Genomic DNA, 17881 nt, shown 5'->3' with positions numbered 1-17881 from the left:
CTGTAAAGAAAGATACATGGTAGACATGTAACGATTACGTAGAGACACTACAATGACTATGTTTCCGCTCACAAAAATATGACAAGATGCACAGGGCGTTGCGGCGATCGTCGATAGTTCCGTTTCCACATGGTCAGGATTGTCGGGAGCGGTGATGCCAAGTGAAGCGTGCGTCACGTCCGGGAGGCATTCGTGTCCTTGAATGCCAAACGGTACATCGAGGCAGTTCCTTGTAGTAATGCTTTAGGGAAAGGTGCTGGTCGTAAGATGATTCGACGACAACAACAGAATGCCCACCGCCGGCGATGAACGAGAACGCTCACCGCACCCCTATGCCCGCCGCGGCCGCCGTGCTGCGAGGTCCGCAGAGAGCAGCAGCTACGATGCATCCCAGACGCCAACGAATCTGTCGAGCGAGAGCGGTACAGAAGCCGATGATGAAAGGCCGCCTCAATATCTGAAAGCATTGCCGCCGCCATTCACACGTCCTGCCAAAGGACTCCGACAGGCTGGAGATGATGCAACGGATGAATCGCCATCTCCGCTGCTCACCCCATCGCAGTTGGACAATCAAGGTCGCCATCTGTCAGAAGGTTACTTCGACCACAAGCCGTCACAAGCAATACCTGAACAGGCCGGGGAAGATGAGTTGCTGATAGCTCGACGACTGTTCGTCAAGAGGACGAGAGCTGAACGTATTCGTCGCATATCAGAGGGTGCTTTGCTTGCAGTCATTGGCCTTGTTATAATTCTTGCTCCTTCTGTAACTCATGCTCTCTGGAACTGGCATCGAGGTATGTTCGCCTCCTTTCAGACACTGATCAGACGCTCACGCCATACAGCAGAGCTCATCTCTCAACTGGCCGTTATTGCCCTCCTGATTGCTGTATACCCCCTGAGGGTTGTCATTTTCCGCCCTTCTAACGACACTACTCGGCCTAGATGGCGCCGCTTTCGAGTTCCTGCCTCGTTCGATCCTGCTTCAATCCTCTACCCGACCTTTGTACCCGTCTTAGTCGCTCTTTCGCTGCTGCCTCAGTATCCCGCCTTACTATTGCCCAACCTTATCCTTGGTCTGGCCTCCCTTCCACCCCGGTTGTTTCCTCCTTTATCTCGTCTCAGCGGTATAAACACATTCCATTGGATTGTCTCCATCACCCCGCTCATCTTCTCCGAGAACACCGAATTGCCTTCAATGGCATTCCCCCCTTCGCCTTATAAACTCAAGGCTAGCCAGCCTCCGTTCTTGAAACCTGAGCTTCTCACGCTACTGTACCCTCTCCATCAAGCTCTGCTACCACCGTTACACTACTTGACCACAACCAGTCTCCTAGCTGCTGAGAAGCACCTTCTGTCGGCTGGTCTGATCAACCTTTTGCTGTTCGCGACATCGCCTCAAACCGTCATCTTGCGGGCTCTGCTGTGGATCGGAGGTGTCTGGCTTCTCATATTGTGCACACATGTCGTTCGTTGGAACGTCGCCCTTGCACGTGTCCCGCGTTGGAGATTCCGAAAATTTGGCTCCAAGTCTGGACATTCATTTCTTGCAAACAACAATCTGTTTTCTAGGATCACGAAATTGATTTATCCAATGACGCAATATCAGAACGATGACAGCGATGCCGATGAGAATGTCCCAGTCCACAGAGTTCAGTCCCAGACTCCCAAAAGGCCTAAATTGAATGTCGACATTACGCCTACAAGCTCCGACGTCCACGAACCAAAGTCTGCGATGGAGGCAAATCACGAATCACATCGAGACTCGGTTGTGGATGCCAATGACTTCTCTAGGAAAAGGAGACATACCATCGCCAGCATGGACAACCCCGCCCCGATCTTTACCAAGCTCCCGAGCGCGGCCGCTCAGCGCAGGCAACGTAGGCTTCGCGATTGGCATTTGAATCTGACACTTGAAGGTGCCTACATGTACAAGTGGGCATATGCTATCTACATCTTTACCACAATTGCCTTCGTCATTCTGGTCCCAGTTCGCAACAAGATCTCAGAGGCTGCTCTTGGTTCCGCAGAACCAATCATCTGGGCATTTGAGTACCTCTTCTCAGACATTCCCACTTTTATCGCTGCCTTCTCCTCCAGGGTCGATCGCATCGCTTACAAGGACGAGATCTTGCAAAATCTTTCGCTTCATGGCTCTTCCATTCCGGGCCTGAGAGCTGCGGTGGGTGCAGCAAACACGCGACTCCTTATTGTTGCATACTGGGCAGCTGTCCTGTGTGTCGGCTTGGTCGCAGTGTTGCGTCTTACTCCCTTCATTGAGGTGGACACCAGACGAAAGGTCTTCCACGCAGTCATGGTCACCATGCTTCTTCCGTCCATTTTTGTGGACCCATGCTTCTGTTCGTTGGCACTCGGAATTGTTCTTGCTATTTTCTTAGTATTAGAGATTATCCGTGCAGGTCAAGTGCCACCGCTAGGCATTGCGATTGGAAGGTTTGTGGCACCATATGTCGACGGCCGCGATTTACGTGGACCGATGGTGGTTAGTCATGTCTTCCTTCTGATAGGCTGTGCTATTCCGCTATGGCTTTCTCTTGCTGGAATCGGCAGGACCAAGACTGGCCGCTGGCCCGGCTGGGAAACAGAGAACGAAACACGCGAAGTTGCAATGGTCGCTGGTGTGATTTGCGTCGGTATGGGCGACGCGGCAGCCAGTCTGATTGGTAGAAGATTTGGTCGCTGCAAATGGCCATGGATTGGAGGCAAGAGTCTCGAGGGCAGTGGTGCCTTTGCCGTCGCGGTGACCATTGGTTTGCTCTTCGCAAAGTCATGGGTGAGATTCGGAGGTTGGCCAGAGGTCTATTCGCAAGAGAGCTTCCTACCTCTCCACCTCGACTTAGGCTTCTGGAGTGTACAGATCATCAAGATGTTCATATGCGGCTGTGGAGCTTCGTTCATGGAAGCAGTTCTCACAGGGGCGAACGACAATGTCGTTGTTCCGGTTGCATTATGGCTGTTGGTCAAAAGTCTGGGCGTATAGACTATAATATGAATCTCTAGAATAGAATAATGAAACTTCATCTCGAGCGCATGTCTAACTTTATCCGCCAATTGTGTACAACTATCACGAATTAATCAGTGGCTTTACCAAGAAACTAATTTTCACCGTCTTTTAGATTGAAAAAAAATACAAACAAGAGAATGCATGTGAAGGTGGGAAATAGAGTGGAGTTCTTGGACGCTGCAGAGGCATTTTCGGTGTTCAAATCCCGATGATCGATGAATATCGAGAACAGAGGGGCATCGACGACAGAGTGACATGCCGGCTGTGCACGGCTAAGCTGGAGTGCAACGACTCCCGGAGAAGCTGATCGAAGGCAAAGCAGCAACGATGGAGAGAACGAGGGGGTTGTTTGTATGTGGGAGACAAGCAGCAGAGAAAAAGGGCATGGACAAGGCTTAAGCAGATGATCGATCTGTATGCGACGGAGAAACAGCAGGGGATGCAGGCGAATGAGAGTTGGTCATGTCGGGTCGAGGCAGAAAGGCGGCAACATGACGATTGATGCGGGCACGGTATTTTTCCTGGGGCGTTGAGAGCTTTTTGGCCGCAACACACATACCAAGCCTCAGTCTACGCACACACGGACCTTGAGGCCTTTTCTTCGCTCTTGCACTCTGTCTCTCTTCTTCCTCACAACATCGCCGCCTCACCTTGTTCGGAATCAAAACACGCATCTCACGCGTCCGACTTCATCCAACCACGCACATCGCGTCGTCGAATGAATTAGGAGGCTCGTGAGGGATTTTCGTCATCTCTTCTTGTGGCTCCACTAAGCGAACTTGAACGTCTGCTATTCAGTCTGCACCAGACGCCGCTCTTAGATTCGCCAGAATCCCAGCTGCCGCATAGGACTATCTCTGGGGTTCTTCCTCTCCAGGAGGAAGACTCGTGGAGGCCTAGCCGACAATCCAGTCTAGGTTTCGCGCCATTCAAGCCGCCTTAAGACGTATTGGACTCGACTGCATAACCCACTTCTACTATACACGCACTCGATCGCGAGCCTTTGACAACTCTCTACTCTCTGGTTATGGCACCTTCGGCTATCACTCCGACCACTGAGGACTATGTATCTCTGTCGTTGAAAGCAAACTACACCCCCTGTCTCGAAGAAAGCCACAATGGAAAGGCTCTATCCAAAGCCATGATTGGCCGTGCCCTGCAGCAGCGTGTGCAGAGCATTGATGAAGACACTTGCGAACCCGGTGAAGAGGACGCCTTCTTCGTCGCCGACATGGGCGACATCTACCGCCAGCATCTGCGCTGGAAGAAGCACCTCAACCGTGTCAAGCCCCACTATGCCGTCAAGTGCAACCCCGACCCCCAGGTCCTGCGTCTGCTCGCTGCCATGGGCACTGGCTTCGACTGCGCTTCCAAGGCTGAGATCGACATGGTCCTCCGCCTCGGTGTTGACCCCTCTCGCATCATCTATGCTCAGCCTTGCAAGACCAAGTCTTACGTTCGCTACGCCTCCAAGCAGGGCGTCCGCCAGATGACTTTTGACAACTTGGACGAGCTATACAAGATCAAGGAGCTCTTCCCTGACGCCGAGCTTTACCTCCGTATCCTCACTGATGACTCAGCCAGTCTCTGCCGCCTGAGTCTCAAGTTCGGTGCCTCGCTCGATGACACGGGTGATCTCTTGGCTCTCGCTAGAAAGCTCGATCTCAACGTTGTTGGTGTTGCTTTCCACGTCGGATCGGGCGCCTCTGACCCTGCAGCCTTCTTGAAGGCTGTCCGCGATGCTCGCTTTGTCTTTGACCAGGCAGCTGCTCTCGGTTATGAGCTCAAGACACTCGATGTAGGTGGTGGCTTCGTCAGCGAGACCTTTGACGACATGGCTGCTGTACTCTCGGTCGCCCTGGACGAATATTTCCCCCCCAGCGTCCGCGTCATCGGAGAGCCAGGCCGCTACTACGTCTCCTCGGCCTTCACTATCGCCTGCAACGTCATCGCACGCCGCTCAGTCGAAGACAAGGTTCTGGGCGTCAACAGCTACATGCTCTACCTCAACGATGGTGTTTACGGCAACTTCAGCTCCATCATGTTCGATCACCAGCACCCCATCCCCCGTGTCCTCAAGGCCGCAAACTCGCCCGCCTCTACCTACGACGCCGTAGCACCTTACGACGCAGGCAACAATTTGCCTTTGGAATACTCCATCTGGGGTCCTACCTGCGACGGCATCGACTGTATCTCTGAGAGCTGGACCTGTACCCAGACTCTTGACGTCGGCGATTGGCTATACTTTGAAGACATGGGCGCGTACACCAAGTGCAGTGCCACCAAGTTCAATGGCTTCAGTGACAGCCACGCTACTGTCTACATTTCCAGCGAGCCTGGCGCTTCTGCCCTTTTGGGATACTAGAGCAATTTGAAATTGAAGGAATTGAGGAAGGAGGACGATGTGATCAAAAGTGTTTCCTTGTTTTTTTACACCATTGTTAATGCATGTTGTTTCTGCTGCCTTACTCCAGTATACATATCGGCGGTTAATAAAGTACATGACATTGTTTTCTCTCTATTACGATTTGTTGCCCTTGCCTCAGAATTGCATTGCTGTGTCTATGACGTCTTCTGCCAGGTTGAGGTCAAATATGGGACTGTGGTCTCAAATGACACACGCCTGCCTCACGTACTCGGATGCTTGTGATCGCCATCCATGAACTTGATGGATACCCGTCATCGTTTTCGGGCCATTGAATCTGCCGATGGGTTGTTGATGGTTCTCGCTATCCGTTCATGAACTGTGTCGGACACTTCGAGCTTCTACGAAGCCTCACACTCGAAACACAAAATCCACACCAAACAACACCAGAATCGCGGTACAGCCTCCAAGACGACCGAGATTCAGCAACTTGCTGGTCTCAAGGCAAGATCATGCAAATTTCAATATAGCAAAGGCTGGTTTTGACGCACTCAAAAGCTGTTGAAGCATAGGAGCAGGGTGGGCCCAGCAGCAACATCGACATGGAATTGCGAAAAAGCAAAACACAGGCAGACCCTGGATGTGTTCAATGTCATGATGATCCAAGAATTTGGAAAGTGGATTTGTAAAGACTTGTATTGTGCTTCAAGACATTTTTGAGCATACGATCTGGTGGTCGTCACATCTGAGCTCGAGCTGTCCACCACGATGCTGCATCTAGACTCGGAGTGTTGCTCGTAAAGTTGAATGGCCTCATTGTGAGGCTACTATTTCGTGATTTTCCTGTCCTCCTGTAAAACAGACCCCCTCTCATGGGGATGTCCGATGCTAACAATCCATCTCTGCTGTGCTCATTCGCATTAATCTTCATATCAAAAGGTGTGATTTCGTGTCGTCGGGCAGTCGGGGAGCAAACAATCTATTTGCCCTTCTCGGTGCCGTAGTGGGCCTTGTTCCATGCCTTGTCGAATGGGCCGGGCTCTCCAGGACGCTGGGAAGCTTGGTTCTCTTTGAAGTGCTCGGTGTTGATACCTGAGGGCCCATCCTTTTGCGTTAGAATTTATGTGTCAGTTTGAAGGAAACACTCTGGGAATAATAACCTTTGGGATCTACCTGTTTCTCTTGTGTGTTTTCAGCGCTTCCACGAGTGGTAGCGACACCTGGGGTGTGGACATCTGAGCCGCCTGCTGCTGACCAGCGAGCGCCGATGTTTTTTGTGCCTTGGGTCTCGAAGACGTTGCTATTTTGAGGAGCGAAGTTAGTAAAGGCTTGGGAGATGTCGATAGATGTGGAGTGGTGTGATGCGACTGGGGACAAGCAGGTAATTGTGGATACGCTCTCTCCATAGCTAATAGGGACAAGACAGGCAAGAGTGTAGCTCTACAGGGAAGCATTGAGAGAGAGCAGAGGAAGAGGACTCGTACGTAGTCTTGGAGCCAGGAGTAGGGATGAAAGCAGCACCAACGAGGACACCACCAAGGATGACCAGGTTACGAGGACGGCTCCAGAAAGACATGTTTGATGTAAATGTGGTTGTAGTAGAGGGATCAGTCGAGGCGGTGAATTTTAGAAAGTCGTCAATTGGGAGAGATCAAAAGTTCAGAGTCAGAGTGTAAAGATGAAGAGAGAAATCAATGTTTGACAGGACGTGATCGCAGAGGGAGTTTTGGTCAAATAGGTTTGACCGTAAACGTAACATCACCAGTTTGATGGCTTTGGAGAACGATGAAAATGACGACATTATCGCGAGCGCAAGCGATTTGACGGTCGCTGACGACCCAGACCGATCGGCGGGGTTAGTGTCGGGCGGGAATACTATGGGAGATTCCGATCTGAGTTGAGTTTCCCCTGGGTTAGGAGGGGCCCCCTTCTGTGGCACGATTGAGCACTGTCAGAGACCCCCTTGGGAAGCTCGGGGCGCCTTCCGAACTGTTCTTCGCAAGAACGAGGGGGACACTGGATCTTGCATCGTTTATGCATACGGGGACACGGCCAAGGCCTTGTGCAATAATCGGGATGCAGTCCGACAGTGGTGTTGCTAACAAGCAGGCAGCCAGGGGCGGTGTTGCGAACAGTGAGCAGGGAAGCTTGAATGTATTTTGGGAAGATGGAATTCGACACACGCGACTCTCAATGTCAACCTCTGTAAACATTCAACACAGAGTCAGCCGAGATGGACGGTGATCCAGCTGTCGAGTCGCAGCTAGATGGCTTCAGTCTCGTGCTTCCGCTTCCGTATCGTGTTGCTTTGATCATTGTTTTGGGTACGCAGTGTCCACGTAGCAGGCCATCCTTGGGAGAAATTGACCAAAGGTATAGGTGTTTGGGCTTGGGGGCTGAATCTACACTACCTGCACTTGATCAAGATTGTATGTCGCCTCTCTACTACTTCGCATAAATCAATCACATCAAGCAGTCGCTCATCGCATCGCATAGGACGTGCCATCCCTCATCCGCTATCCCGCTCGTAATTCTCCCACCGAACCACCGCACCATTTCTCGACATACCGCCTTGCGACAATCTTAACTATACCCCTCGCTTTCTCGCTGTTCCTCTTCTGGGTCATCACTCATGGCAATCCCGCCTCGGTCGCAAACTGGGAAATACTACCCAATCTATACCTGCTCGTACTAGTACTTGCATTCGTTCTGCCCATCCAGCGCGTCTCACGCAGTGGCCGCTACCGAACTCTCGCTACCCTGAAGCGGATCAGTATAGGCGGCTTGGCCGAAGCCCACGATGGCAAGTTTGGAGATGTTCTCATGGCAGATGTCTTGACGAGCTATGCAAAAGTCATGGGAGATTTGTTCATTGCTCTCTACATGTTGTTCTCCTTTGGAAGGAGTTCGACCGAAAAGCCAGACCGACAGGCTGGAGGACAATACTTGGTGCCATTCATCATTGCCATACCCAGCATGATCCGCTTGAGACAATGCTTGATTGAGTATTTCAGAGTTCGCAAGGCTAATGCAAAAGCTGGAGGCATCGGTGCTCATGGCTGGGGTGGTCAACATCTAGCCAACGCGCTCAAATATTCTAGCGCTTTTCCCGTCATCGTTCTGAGTGCACTGATGAGAGGCTACGACCCAGCCAAGATTGGCATGTCCGAGGCCGGACTGTTTCGTCTATGGTATGCACCTATCAGAACTTGACACGATTGTTAAGAATACTGCTGACACACGGTACAGGTTGTTCTTTGTGTTTGTCAACTCATTCTATTCGTTTTACTGGGATGTCACAAAAGATTGGGATTTGTCTTTGTTTTCGACGTCCAGAGAGAGGAACGATCCAGAGCACCCGTGGGCTCTTCGTCGAAACCGCTACTTCCATGCCAAAGAGATGTACTATGGTGCTATCTGCTTAGATCTGATGCTTCGTTGTACGTGGAGTCTAAAGCTCTCTCCGCATTTGGACCATTTCAACGATTTGGAGGGCGGCATCTTCGTGATGGAATTGCTCGAGGTGCTGCGACGCTGGATATGGATCTTCTTCCGTGTCGAGACCGAATGGGGTAGGTTCTTGTTCTTTGCTGCATTATACATTATGCATGACTTGGCTGACAATCGTCTAGTGCGCAACACCCGTGGCCCGGCGCCAGACGACATCCTTCTCGGCGATTTTTCTCCAAACAAGATAGACGAGGATTGAGCATCCCTCGATTCTTCTATCGCGTCTTATCGAGAGCATTACAGCATGTAGATAGTTCTGGGCTTGTGCCCTTCAACTAAAAATCGTTTCTCGTTCCCCGATCGTGATAGGCTGTTTTTTTTATATCAGTCGTCTATGATGATGGTCTTGACTTCCAGAGTGTGTCGATAGCTTTTCGCGTGCCTTGGACGATCAACTCCCACTCATTCTCATGGATCCTCTGCTCCAGTTCGTCCTGTGAGTCGCCCTTACGGATAGGGATCTCTCTGGTAACAATCGGCTCTCCCATGTCGACCTCTTGAATGACATAGTGGATCATGATACCAGTATGGTCGATCTTGCCCTCTTGGAAAGCTTTGTATGCTTCATCGATAGCGTGCGCACCATTGAATTGGCCGGGAAGCGCTGGGTGGAGGTTGATGACCGGTACACCGGCCTGTTTCAAGGGTTCCAGGAAAGTGGGCGCGAGAATATGCATCCAACCTGCGCAGACGACTATGTCTGGCTTGTCGGCCAGAACCAGAGAGGCCAAGTCCCGGTCATACTCGCTTCTGGCTTGCTCGAACTTCTTTGATTCGCTTGCATCTGGGAAGCGCTTCTTGTACTCGAGGAGGTTGTGGTAGGCGGTAGGAATCTGTGCCTTCTGTGCTCTTTCTAATCCATAGGCGGCTTTCTTGTTCGATACGACTCTGATGATCTCTGCATTCGGGAGAGCTGCCTGTCCACAGACATCTATGAGAGCTTGGAGGTTACTCCCCGATCCCGAGATCAAGACGGTCAATTTGGCTTTGGTGCTTGACATGGTTTCTGTGCGAGTGATGATTTATGAGGGAAAGACTGACTGGCACAGCTTCGTGCAAGCTTCAGCCATGCGATGTCGGAGAATAATTATCTGCGAGAACAATCATTTGTGTGACGTACGGACGCCGGAGAGTCAGGGTCCCCATTTCCCGCCAAGGCGCGCTTGCCTCTTTGGTTATCAATCATCTGAAGTCCGACCACATCCAGGCAGTCGTGGTATTCGTACACTTGTGGCAACACATTTATTATAGATTTCTGTTTATTTTGGTTTCTGTTCGTCTAGATCATTCTCATCTGACATGCTGACGAAGTGAACGATCGACACTCAACAACTCAATTAATCTCCCTCCCACACTCTTTCAACAACTCACCATCATCATGGCCACTCCACAATCACCGGAGGCAAAGGAGTTGTCCCTTGTTGGCAAAGTTGAGATGCGCATAGCCCTTGCAGATGGTGATCAAAAGTTGCAATCTACTCTGAACACCTATCTGGCACCTCTATTGCTTAAACTCGCCTCTGAACATATGAGCGTCCGAAACAAGGTATGTCTGCACAACTCGGAGAAGGATTGGACAAGCACGAGCTGTACGCAAATCGAAGCCATCGCTAACTTGAGTGACAGGTTATCGGCATCTGTCAACACGTCAACACTAGGATAAAGCCGGAGTGAGTATAACATGGTTGATGTAGAATTACTCTGACCAGACATAGGTCCGTAAAGTTACCAGTCGCTGCTCTTGTTGAACAGTTCAAGTCAAATCCAAATGTCCCACTGATCCGCCATTTCGATCTTCTGTACATACAGACGGGTATCCGACGCATGTCGTTTGTGGAAAGCACTGCCTTGTTCCCTGTTGTACTACAAAGTGTTGCTTCGGCAGGCAAGACCTCGCCAACCCATGGTTCTCAGATGTTCAATTTGCTCCTCCAGCTACTGAAGTATTTCAAACTTCCTCCAAGAGGTACTAAGGAAGATGACGAGCTGCGCTCGATTCTCGAGCTCAGCGACGAAGACACTTCCTTCTTGGCGTTCTGGTTTGGAAAGTTGATTCTCTTCTCAGTGGTGAAAGGAAGCAGTAACACCGCCTCAGTGACTTGCCCTGGTCTCAGACCAAGCGAGTACTCTTTCTTGACGTTGCAGAACAGAGATGATGTCTGGAATCCAGCTTCCCCAATGGGTCTCAATTTGCTCGAGATCAAGTCGAGTGTTGCCAAAGTCCTTGCTAGTGGCATGTTCACAGATAAGGAACGTATCCTACCTGCTTTGTTCGCTTCCACAGAGTCAACGTCTGGCATTGGCGAGGATATGCTGAAGAGAACACTACCCAATATCTCGCTCGAAGATCCAGATTTTGTCCAATCTCTTTATACCTTGTATTTCGGCGATGAGGGTATCGACTCCCAGAAGCGAGCTCGAGTGCCGTTACAGCTGAGAATTCTTGGACTGTTCGCTAAGTCGACAGTCAGCACCACATTCACCGAACAAATCGTCAGACTCGTAAATGACGGCATTGCGACCTCAGCAAACGAGGACCCATCTGCATTGGGCAGAGAAGCCACAAAGCTTCGTGCGGCCATCTTTGTTTACATCAACTTCGTCTCTCGCTTTGGTAGCGAAGAGAGCCTCTATGCCATTGCTCCGCGCGTTCTTGGAAGGTTACGAGAATACATCGAGGGACAAAGTTGGCCGAAGCCCAGCCAGAATGAGGATCTCGTTTCTCGAGGATATGCTTACGAGGTTATTGGTCTGCTGGCAAAAGCCGGTCCTAAAGATCTTGTGGCTGAGCCGAACCTCGACATCCTGCGCTGGCTCTTCGAGTCTTTGGCTCTTGACACTACTACAAGCTCCGTCACTGTCAGTATTGAGGAGTCGCTTTCCAGTATGCTCGGAGCCTTTGCAAAACACGGAGACTCGGAGACTGCAACCAGTCTTGAGAACCTTCTGATCGATCAGATGTACAGATCTGGGACCCCTCAGCGTCGAAGCACTCGCTACGTTGCCGTGAGGTACGCCAATCGTTGTCTTCCCTACGCCTCAGTGAAGGCTCGATGGGTGAATTTGCTGGCAATCGCTGCAGAGACCACCGATAGACAAGAAGTCGTCGAGGAAGGCAGACGAGGACTCAGCCCGTATTGGTACCGAATGCTCAACGGGTCTGTTGGTACATCTCAGACAGACGAGAGTGTCAAATTTCCTCCCTACCAGACTCTGATGGACTATGTTTTCTACCAAGCAGTGTCGGATATTTCAGGTTCTTCCACGGACCACAATCCTGCGACTGCGGTTCAACAACTCCTCCAACGCCACCCAAACGCTTTTATGGATACCATCAAGTACTGCCGACGTGTCTTCATGCATGATGCGATGTCAAAGAGCTCAACTCAGGTCAAGCTAGACGCCGACTGGGAGTACAAGTTCGACACTGCTATAGAGAATGACGAACAGATCCGACAGACTGTAAAAGATTGCATAGCCCAGCTTGTAGTCGAGGCACATGGTGCTGCCACCAATCTGCAGCTCCTACTGCGTGCTTTCTCAGTCAGCGTGTTGATTCCAGAGGGTAGCAAAATAAAGGTCGAAGACGCAGATAAACTGTTCCTCGAACTGTGCGCCCTCAGTCCTGATGCGCTCGTTGAAACGGTAGCTCCACAATTTGTTGGTCTTGTTCCCTCGATATCCTCGAACAAGCTCGCTACCAGACAGTCTGCAGCTCATGCTTTTGGCCTACTCGCTTCTCATCCCAGGAATCAAGTTGATCGCCCAACAGAAGTTTTGCAGACTGTACAACAGCTTTTGAGCAAAATCTTGAGTTGGCGCGAGGCTGTAGGCGCAGCAGCAAACCAAGTCCATGGTGCCGTATCTGCTCTGGGCTTCTTCTATAGCCGATATGCTCTCCGCGGTGGTAATGACTTCGAATCGTCAGCGCCGTTCGCCGAGTACATGACCAAAGTTGTGGAAATCCTTCTACAGTCAACCGACAAAGTACTGCAGGAGTCTGCTTATAATGCAATCGGCGACTTGTGCCTCTTCCAGGCAGTCAAGCTTACTACTTTCGAGAAGATGGGCGGCTTGAAAGCGATCATTGACAAGGCGGCCGATATTGCTAAGGGGGGCAGTGAGAGCGCTGCTCTAGCTATTGGAAAAATGGCCACTGTGCTCGAGGAACCAACAACAGACGCTGAAGAGAAGTCACTTCTTGAGCATGCCTCTGAGCGACTGCACCAGCTACACGATATTAGACAGGCTGAGACACACTTCTCCGTGGGCGAAGCTCTAAGCTACACAGCAGTTGGCTGGAGGTCCAGAGCTCTCGTCCACCGGACTGACGTGGAGTCTTCTGTGCCGACCGGACCTGCACGTGTCAACTCGTTGCGCAAGCTTCTTGATAGGACACTCCAAGACTGCAAACAAACCAAACCTTCGCTCAAGAAGGCGTCGGTCATCTGGCTGCTGTGTCTGGTGCAGTTCTGCGGCCATCTAGAAGAAGTGCAGACTCAGTTGGCTGCATGTCAAGTGGCTTTCAAGAAATGCCTCTCAGACCGTGATGAATTGGTTCAAGAGACGGCTTCCAGAGGTCTTGGTCTTGTTTACGAGAAGGGCGACAGAAATTTGAAAGACGATTTGGTCAGAGACCTTATCGGATCATTTTCTTCTGACAACAAGGCGCAACTGGCCGGGAGTGTCACTGCGGAGACGCAACTCTTCGAACCTGGAGCGCTCCCAACTGGTGATGGATCTGTGACTACTTACAAGGACATCATGAGTCTTGCTGCCGAAGTTGGTGATTCGAGTTTGGTCTATCGATTTATGTCGTTGGCATCCAGCAATGCCATCTGGTCGAGTAGAGCGGCATTTGGCAGGTTCGGTCTCAGCAATGTCCTGTCAGATTCAAGCGTCGATGGTTACCTTGCCAGTAATCCGAAACTGTACCCTAAGCTGTACCGGTACCGATTTGATCCCAACCCTAACGTCCAGCGGTCTATGACTGACATATGGAATGCACTGGTCAAGGACTCTACCGCAACTATTGACTCACATTTTGACGCCATCATGGATGATCTGCTCCTGAACATCCTAGGCAAAGAGTGGCGAGTACGTCAAGCTTCGTGTGCTGCTATCGGAGATCTCGTACAAGGCCGTCCTCTGGAAAAGTACGAGAAGTATCTTGAGAAGATCTGGGGTGTCTGCTTCAAAGTACTTGATGACATCAAAGAATCCGTCAGGGCAGCAGCAGCAGCGTTGGCTCGCGTACTGACGGGTATTCTTACGAGATCGCTTGAGGCAGATACCATGGCATCAAAGAACGCCGGTGTATTGCTCAAAAACGTACTTCCCTTCCTTCTCTCCACATCCGGCATCGAATCTAGCGCAGAAGAGGTGCAGAGCTTCTCCTTGCACACTTTGTTGGAGATCATCAAGAAGGCAAGTGGCAAGATTCTACGACCCTTTATTCCGGAATTAGTTGAGCGCTTGGTGGGTCTTTTGAGTATTCTAGAGCCACAAGCTGTCAACTACTTGCATCTAAACGCAAGCAAGTACAATCTTACTGAGCAGAAGATTGACGATATCCGTTTGTCAAGCATCCGCAGCAGTCCCTTGATGGAAGCTATTGAACGATGCCTGGACCTGCTTGATGAAAATTCGATGGAGCAACTCCAACCTCGCCTCGAAGCTGCTATGAAGAATGCAGTAGGTCTGCCTTCCAAAGTTGGCTGCAGTCGTGTCTTGGTGTCACTCAGCACACGCCATAACGTGCTCTTCAAACCATATGCAGACCAGTTCCTGAGGCTGATCGAGAGACAAGTCATTGACCGCAATGAGACAGTCTCTAGCTCATATGCAGCTTCATCGGGGTACGTCGCTCGTGGTGCATCAGACAAGCAGGTACTGCGTCTAGCGACCTTTGCTAAAAAGCTTTACTTTGAGAGCGAAGGCGACCGCGAGCAAGCAGTACCACGTCAAAGCATCGCAGCTGCCGAGATCATGCAAGCAATCTCGAAGCATGCAAATGACAGGTTCAACTCTCTTGCATCCGACTTCCTCCCTTTCATTTTCTTTGGCAAGCACGATTCTCACGACCAGGTCACGGAAATCTTCCGAAACACCTGGGAAGACAATGTCGGAGGCAGCCGAGCCATCTCTCTTTACTTGAAGGAAATTCTCTCGATGGCTCAGGAGCACATGGATTCTCCGCAGTGGGTAATTAAACATACAGCAGCCCGATCAGTCGCCGATGCTACCACGGCACTTGCATCGATGAGTAGTGGCTTCGACACCACGACTAGCCACCTGATATGGCCCGTCCTTGAGAAGGCCTTGAGCGGAAAGACTTGGGACGGCAAGGAGGCAGTGCTATATGCCTTTGCCAAATTTGTAGAGAACACCAAGCATGTCTGGTCAGCCGAGGATGCCGTCGCGAAGACATTCGTTAAGGTAAGTGACATTGCGTTTATGCTGATGCGCCTGAGCCGCCTGTCATGCCGACACTATCTTTCGGCGGGATGATCGTTACAGCGACACATTTGCTGACGTGATCAATGATAGATTATTCTAAGGGAAGCTAAAAGGCAGAACGTGGCGTACCGACCCCACGCCATCAAGTGTCTAGGCCTTGTGGCCGCGAATCGAGAGGATCTTGAATTGTTCGACGCCATGTGCGATGTAGTCAAACCTGTGTTCACCGACGTAGTGGATACCGAGAACGAGGACAACATGGATGTGGACGACGGTGTCGGAGCCGGCGACAAGGATTCGTAAGTGACATCCGACCAACGGTTTTCTCGAATCTAATTGAGTTTCAGGAGGGAAAGCACTACTGTCAACAGCGTCGAAGCGCTCTGCAGACCCTTCGACCCCTCGGATGTGGCTTGGAAGAAGGACCAGAAGCTCATGGAAAAGAGGTTGGACCGCGTCGTCGACACCCTGCAGATCTTGCAACCAATGCGGACCGAAGGGCACGCGAGTCTTCGTAAGACGATGGAGAAGGCCAAGGCAAGTATGTTGGCATGTCTGCAAGGAGAGATCCAGGAAAGCGATGCTGGACGCGACTTGCGCCGTCGGATTGAGGGGCTACAGGCAACGACGTAGTAGTGACATTATCTATCTGGGTTCGGACGAATAACCGAGCGCCACTCGACTCTACCTAGCTAGGGTTCACGAAAGAGGTCAATACAACTGCTGTGATGCAGCAATTTTGGCAAAAACAAAGTTCGTGCTACCACGTGGGTTCAAAGAGAAAGAAAGAGCTTCAGTGACTATACAAGCCACCGCAGCCATGGTAAATGACAACTCCGAGGAAGCACGTCGAGAACTTCCAAAAACACATCAGGAGTAGGGCGTCGAAGCCCCGAAGGACGTTGCTCGACGAGGAGAAAATAGGGTCATCGGTTGTACCCGCTAGGCTGTCAAACGCGTAGTTCGTCAAATCGTCCATACTGCACGTGGTCTGCAACTCTCAACCATGCCAAGTTCCACCCACATCCACCGGCTCCGTCAAAACTTTCCATCAGTGTCGAGACTGTTGCCTGTTTGTGATCGATGCTTGATTGCGTGTGATGATGTCTTCCAATATTTGTATTCTCAACATCGCGGCAGTTGTGCCCTGCCCTGCACGACATCATCCTGCGAGATGTGGACATCCGACGGGGCTCGGCGACGGGGCTCGGCGACGGGGCTCACAACGGGGCAGCTGTTGATCCACGAAGTTACGAGCTTCCAGCGTTCCCGTTGGACCATAAGAAAGCGTGTCGAATCGTCATTTTGCATGTCGCATGCCATTTGGTGACCGCAGCTCGTTGCTCAATATTGAGTATTGTTCGGCATGCCCTCGCACGGCTACCAAAAAGAGAACGGTATGCAAGCAGAGTTGTTGTTCTCGCGGACATTGATTATCCAAGTTTTGATCGCAGGTCTGGACCTGTGCCTGCATCAGGTTAGTTGGCTGGCGCTGTATGGGACAATTGTTATCACAACTACCTCTGTACGCACGTGTGGCTGCAGGATATCCAGCTGTGAGCAGGCTCCGGTGAGAGACGGTAGTACTGCCGCTTCCGTCGCTTATCCAATCACAACAACGTAATTTCCGCACACGCCCGCTCGTATGTCATCTGTTGCCGGCAGAGAGCGCCGCCGGATGACGAGGTGACATCTGGCCCTGCGCCGTTGCGAGCGCGCACATCTGGGGTTGTGGTTCAATATCTTCGGCCCGTAGAAACCGCCAGTGATGCACTTTACAGATGATGTTGTTGCTTTATTGTGTCCTGTTATACCAGGTTGACTGGCCTAGGTGAGGGCCTGGCCAGCATGAGCATAGACAGATGCATATTAAGCTTTGCCCGGGCAGATAAAACTAGCCCTTTGCGATGTTGTTAAACCACGACTCCATATCATCGGCTGTGGCTTGTTAGTCGAACTTCTTTCGAACGTGTCCGATGTTGTATCTTTTGCTAGTGTCAACCGTTGCCGCTTCCTTGGTAGACAACCATGGCTGCCGGAAGTCTCCGAGTTGATCCCAAAGCCCTCTTGTCTGTACGCGGGATGATCCTTTAAGTTTTAGGTCCTCAGACGTAATGCGCTTCTGCCACTCGGATGGGTTTTTGTAACTCAAGAATCAGACCATACAGAAGAGTTTGTTTCGGAAGGCCTATTCTTCGCCACGGTGGCCAACCAAGAACAGTTCCGATTGATCCACGATGTTGTTTTTTCGGAAATCACAGCAGTAAAGGCAGGTGAGCTACCAGAACACTTATATGTCTGTTGCTCTTGCTTCTGACATCATATCCAAGCAATAGAAAGAAATGTTGATCGAACATTGACCGCCTACGTATAGAGGCTCTACTCGGAATAGTGAGGTCAAGCGAGAAAATCTCAACCCTGAATTGCGCTCAGTACCCACATCTTTTAGCTGCCAAGGGCTTTCTACATACCAAGTTGTTGAGCACTTCAAGTTTTCGTGGCTGCCACGTTTCCGAGCTAGAAGT

At 51.0% G+C, this 17881-nt stretch overlaps 6 protein-coding genes across 6 annotated transcripts; 4 read left to right on the top strand and 2 right to left on the bottom strand.

The window, feature by feature from the left end:
- Nucleotides 1–289: 289 nt before the first annotated feature.
- Nucleotides 290–2998, top strand: AUEXF2481DRAFT_4744 (uncharacterized protein; the record flags this gene model as incomplete). The annotated part of the gene is made up of 2 exons (XM_013488633.1): nucleotides 290–794; nucleotides 843–2998. The coding sequence occupies 2 exons, from the start codon at nucleotides 290–292 to the stop codon at nucleotides 2996–2998; spliced, it is 2661 nt and encodes an 886-aa protein (XP_013344087.1).
- A 1051-nt stretch (nucleotides 2999–4049) lies between these two features.
- Nucleotides 4050–5387, top strand: AUEXF2481DRAFT_4743 (uncharacterized protein; the record flags this gene model as incomplete). The annotated part of the gene is made up of 1 exon (XM_013488632.1): nucleotides 4050–5387. The coding sequence occupies one exon, from the start codon at nucleotides 4050–4052 to the stop codon at nucleotides 5385–5387; it is 1338 nt and encodes a 445-aa protein (XP_013344086.1).
- Nucleotides 5388–6366: 979 nt separating this feature from the next.
- Nucleotides 6367–6963, bottom strand: AUEXF2481DRAFT_4742 (uncharacterized protein; the record flags this gene model as incomplete). Its single annotated transcript, XM_013488631.1, has 3 exons — nucleotides 6367–6492; nucleotides 6561–6687; nucleotides 6872–6963. The coding sequence occupies 3 exons, from the start codon at nucleotides 6961–6963 to the stop codon at nucleotides 6367–6369; spliced, it is 345 nt and encodes a 114-aa protein (XP_013344085.1).
- Nucleotides 6964–7561: 598 nt separating this feature from the next.
- AUEXF2481DRAFT_88585 (uncharacterized protein) lies at nucleotides 7562–9096 on the top strand (the record flags this gene model as incomplete). Its single annotated transcript, XM_013488849.1, has 5 exons — nucleotides 7562–7711; nucleotides 7767–7816; nucleotides 7884–8578; nucleotides 8637–8959; nucleotides 9020–9096. Exons 1-5 carry the CDS (start codon nucleotides 7621–7623, stop codon nucleotides 9094–9096), a joined length of 1236 nt encoding a protein of 411 aa, XP_013344303.1. The 5' UTR covers nucleotides 7562–7620.
- A 133-nt stretch (nucleotides 9097–9229) lies between these two features.
- AUEXF2481DRAFT_46914 (uncharacterized protein) lies at nucleotides 9230–9898 on the bottom strand (the record flags this gene model as incomplete). Its single annotated transcript, XM_013488796.1, has 1 exon — nucleotides 9230–9898. One exon carries the CDS (start codon nucleotides 9896–9898, stop codon nucleotides 9230–9232), a length of 669 nt encoding a protein of 222 aa, XP_013344250.1.
- Nucleotides 9899–10137: 239 nt separating this feature from the next.
- Nucleotides 10138–16381, top strand: AUEXF2481DRAFT_39638 (uncharacterized protein). Its single transcript, XM_013488768.1, has 5 exons — nucleotides 10138–10443; nucleotides 10524–10567; nucleotides 10613–15335; nucleotides 15447–15655; nucleotides 15704–16381. Exons 1-5 carry the CDS (start codon nucleotides 10276–10278, stop codon nucleotides 15987–15989), a joined length of 5430 nt encoding a protein of 1809 aa, XP_013344222.1. The 5' UTR covers nucleotides 10138–10275; the 3' UTR covers nucleotides 15990–16381.
- The last annotated feature ends 1500 nt before the right edge of the window (nucleotides 16382–17881 follow it).

Source organism: Aureobasidium subglaciale, assembly GCF_000721755.1.
Source record: "Aureobasidium subglaciale EXF-2481 unplaced genomic scaffold scaffold_9, whole genome shotgun sequence".
Lineage (NCBI taxonomy): Eukaryota > Fungi > Ascomycota > Dothideomycetes > Dothideales > Saccotheciaceae > Aureobasidium > Aureobasidium subglaciale.
The sequence above is the reverse complement of the archived record's forward strand: the minus strand, read 5'-3'. Positions and strand labels throughout refer to the sequence as shown.

Excerpts from the sequence above, each read along its gene's own strand:
- AUEXF2481DRAFT_39638 (XM_013488768.1), top strand. The coding sequence starts at position 10,276 with ATGGCCACTCCACAATCACCGGAGGCAAAGGAGTTGTCCCTTGTTGGC. Across the intron at positions 15,336-15,446 it reads TCGCGAAGACATTCGTTAAG|ATTATTCTAAGGGAAGCTAA; the intron begins GTAAGTGACATT and ends GATCAATGATAG. Across the intron at positions 15,656-15,703 it reads GGAGCCGGCGACAAGGATTC|GAGGGAAAGCACTACTGTCA; the intron begins GTAAGTGACATC and ends ATTGAGTTTCAG.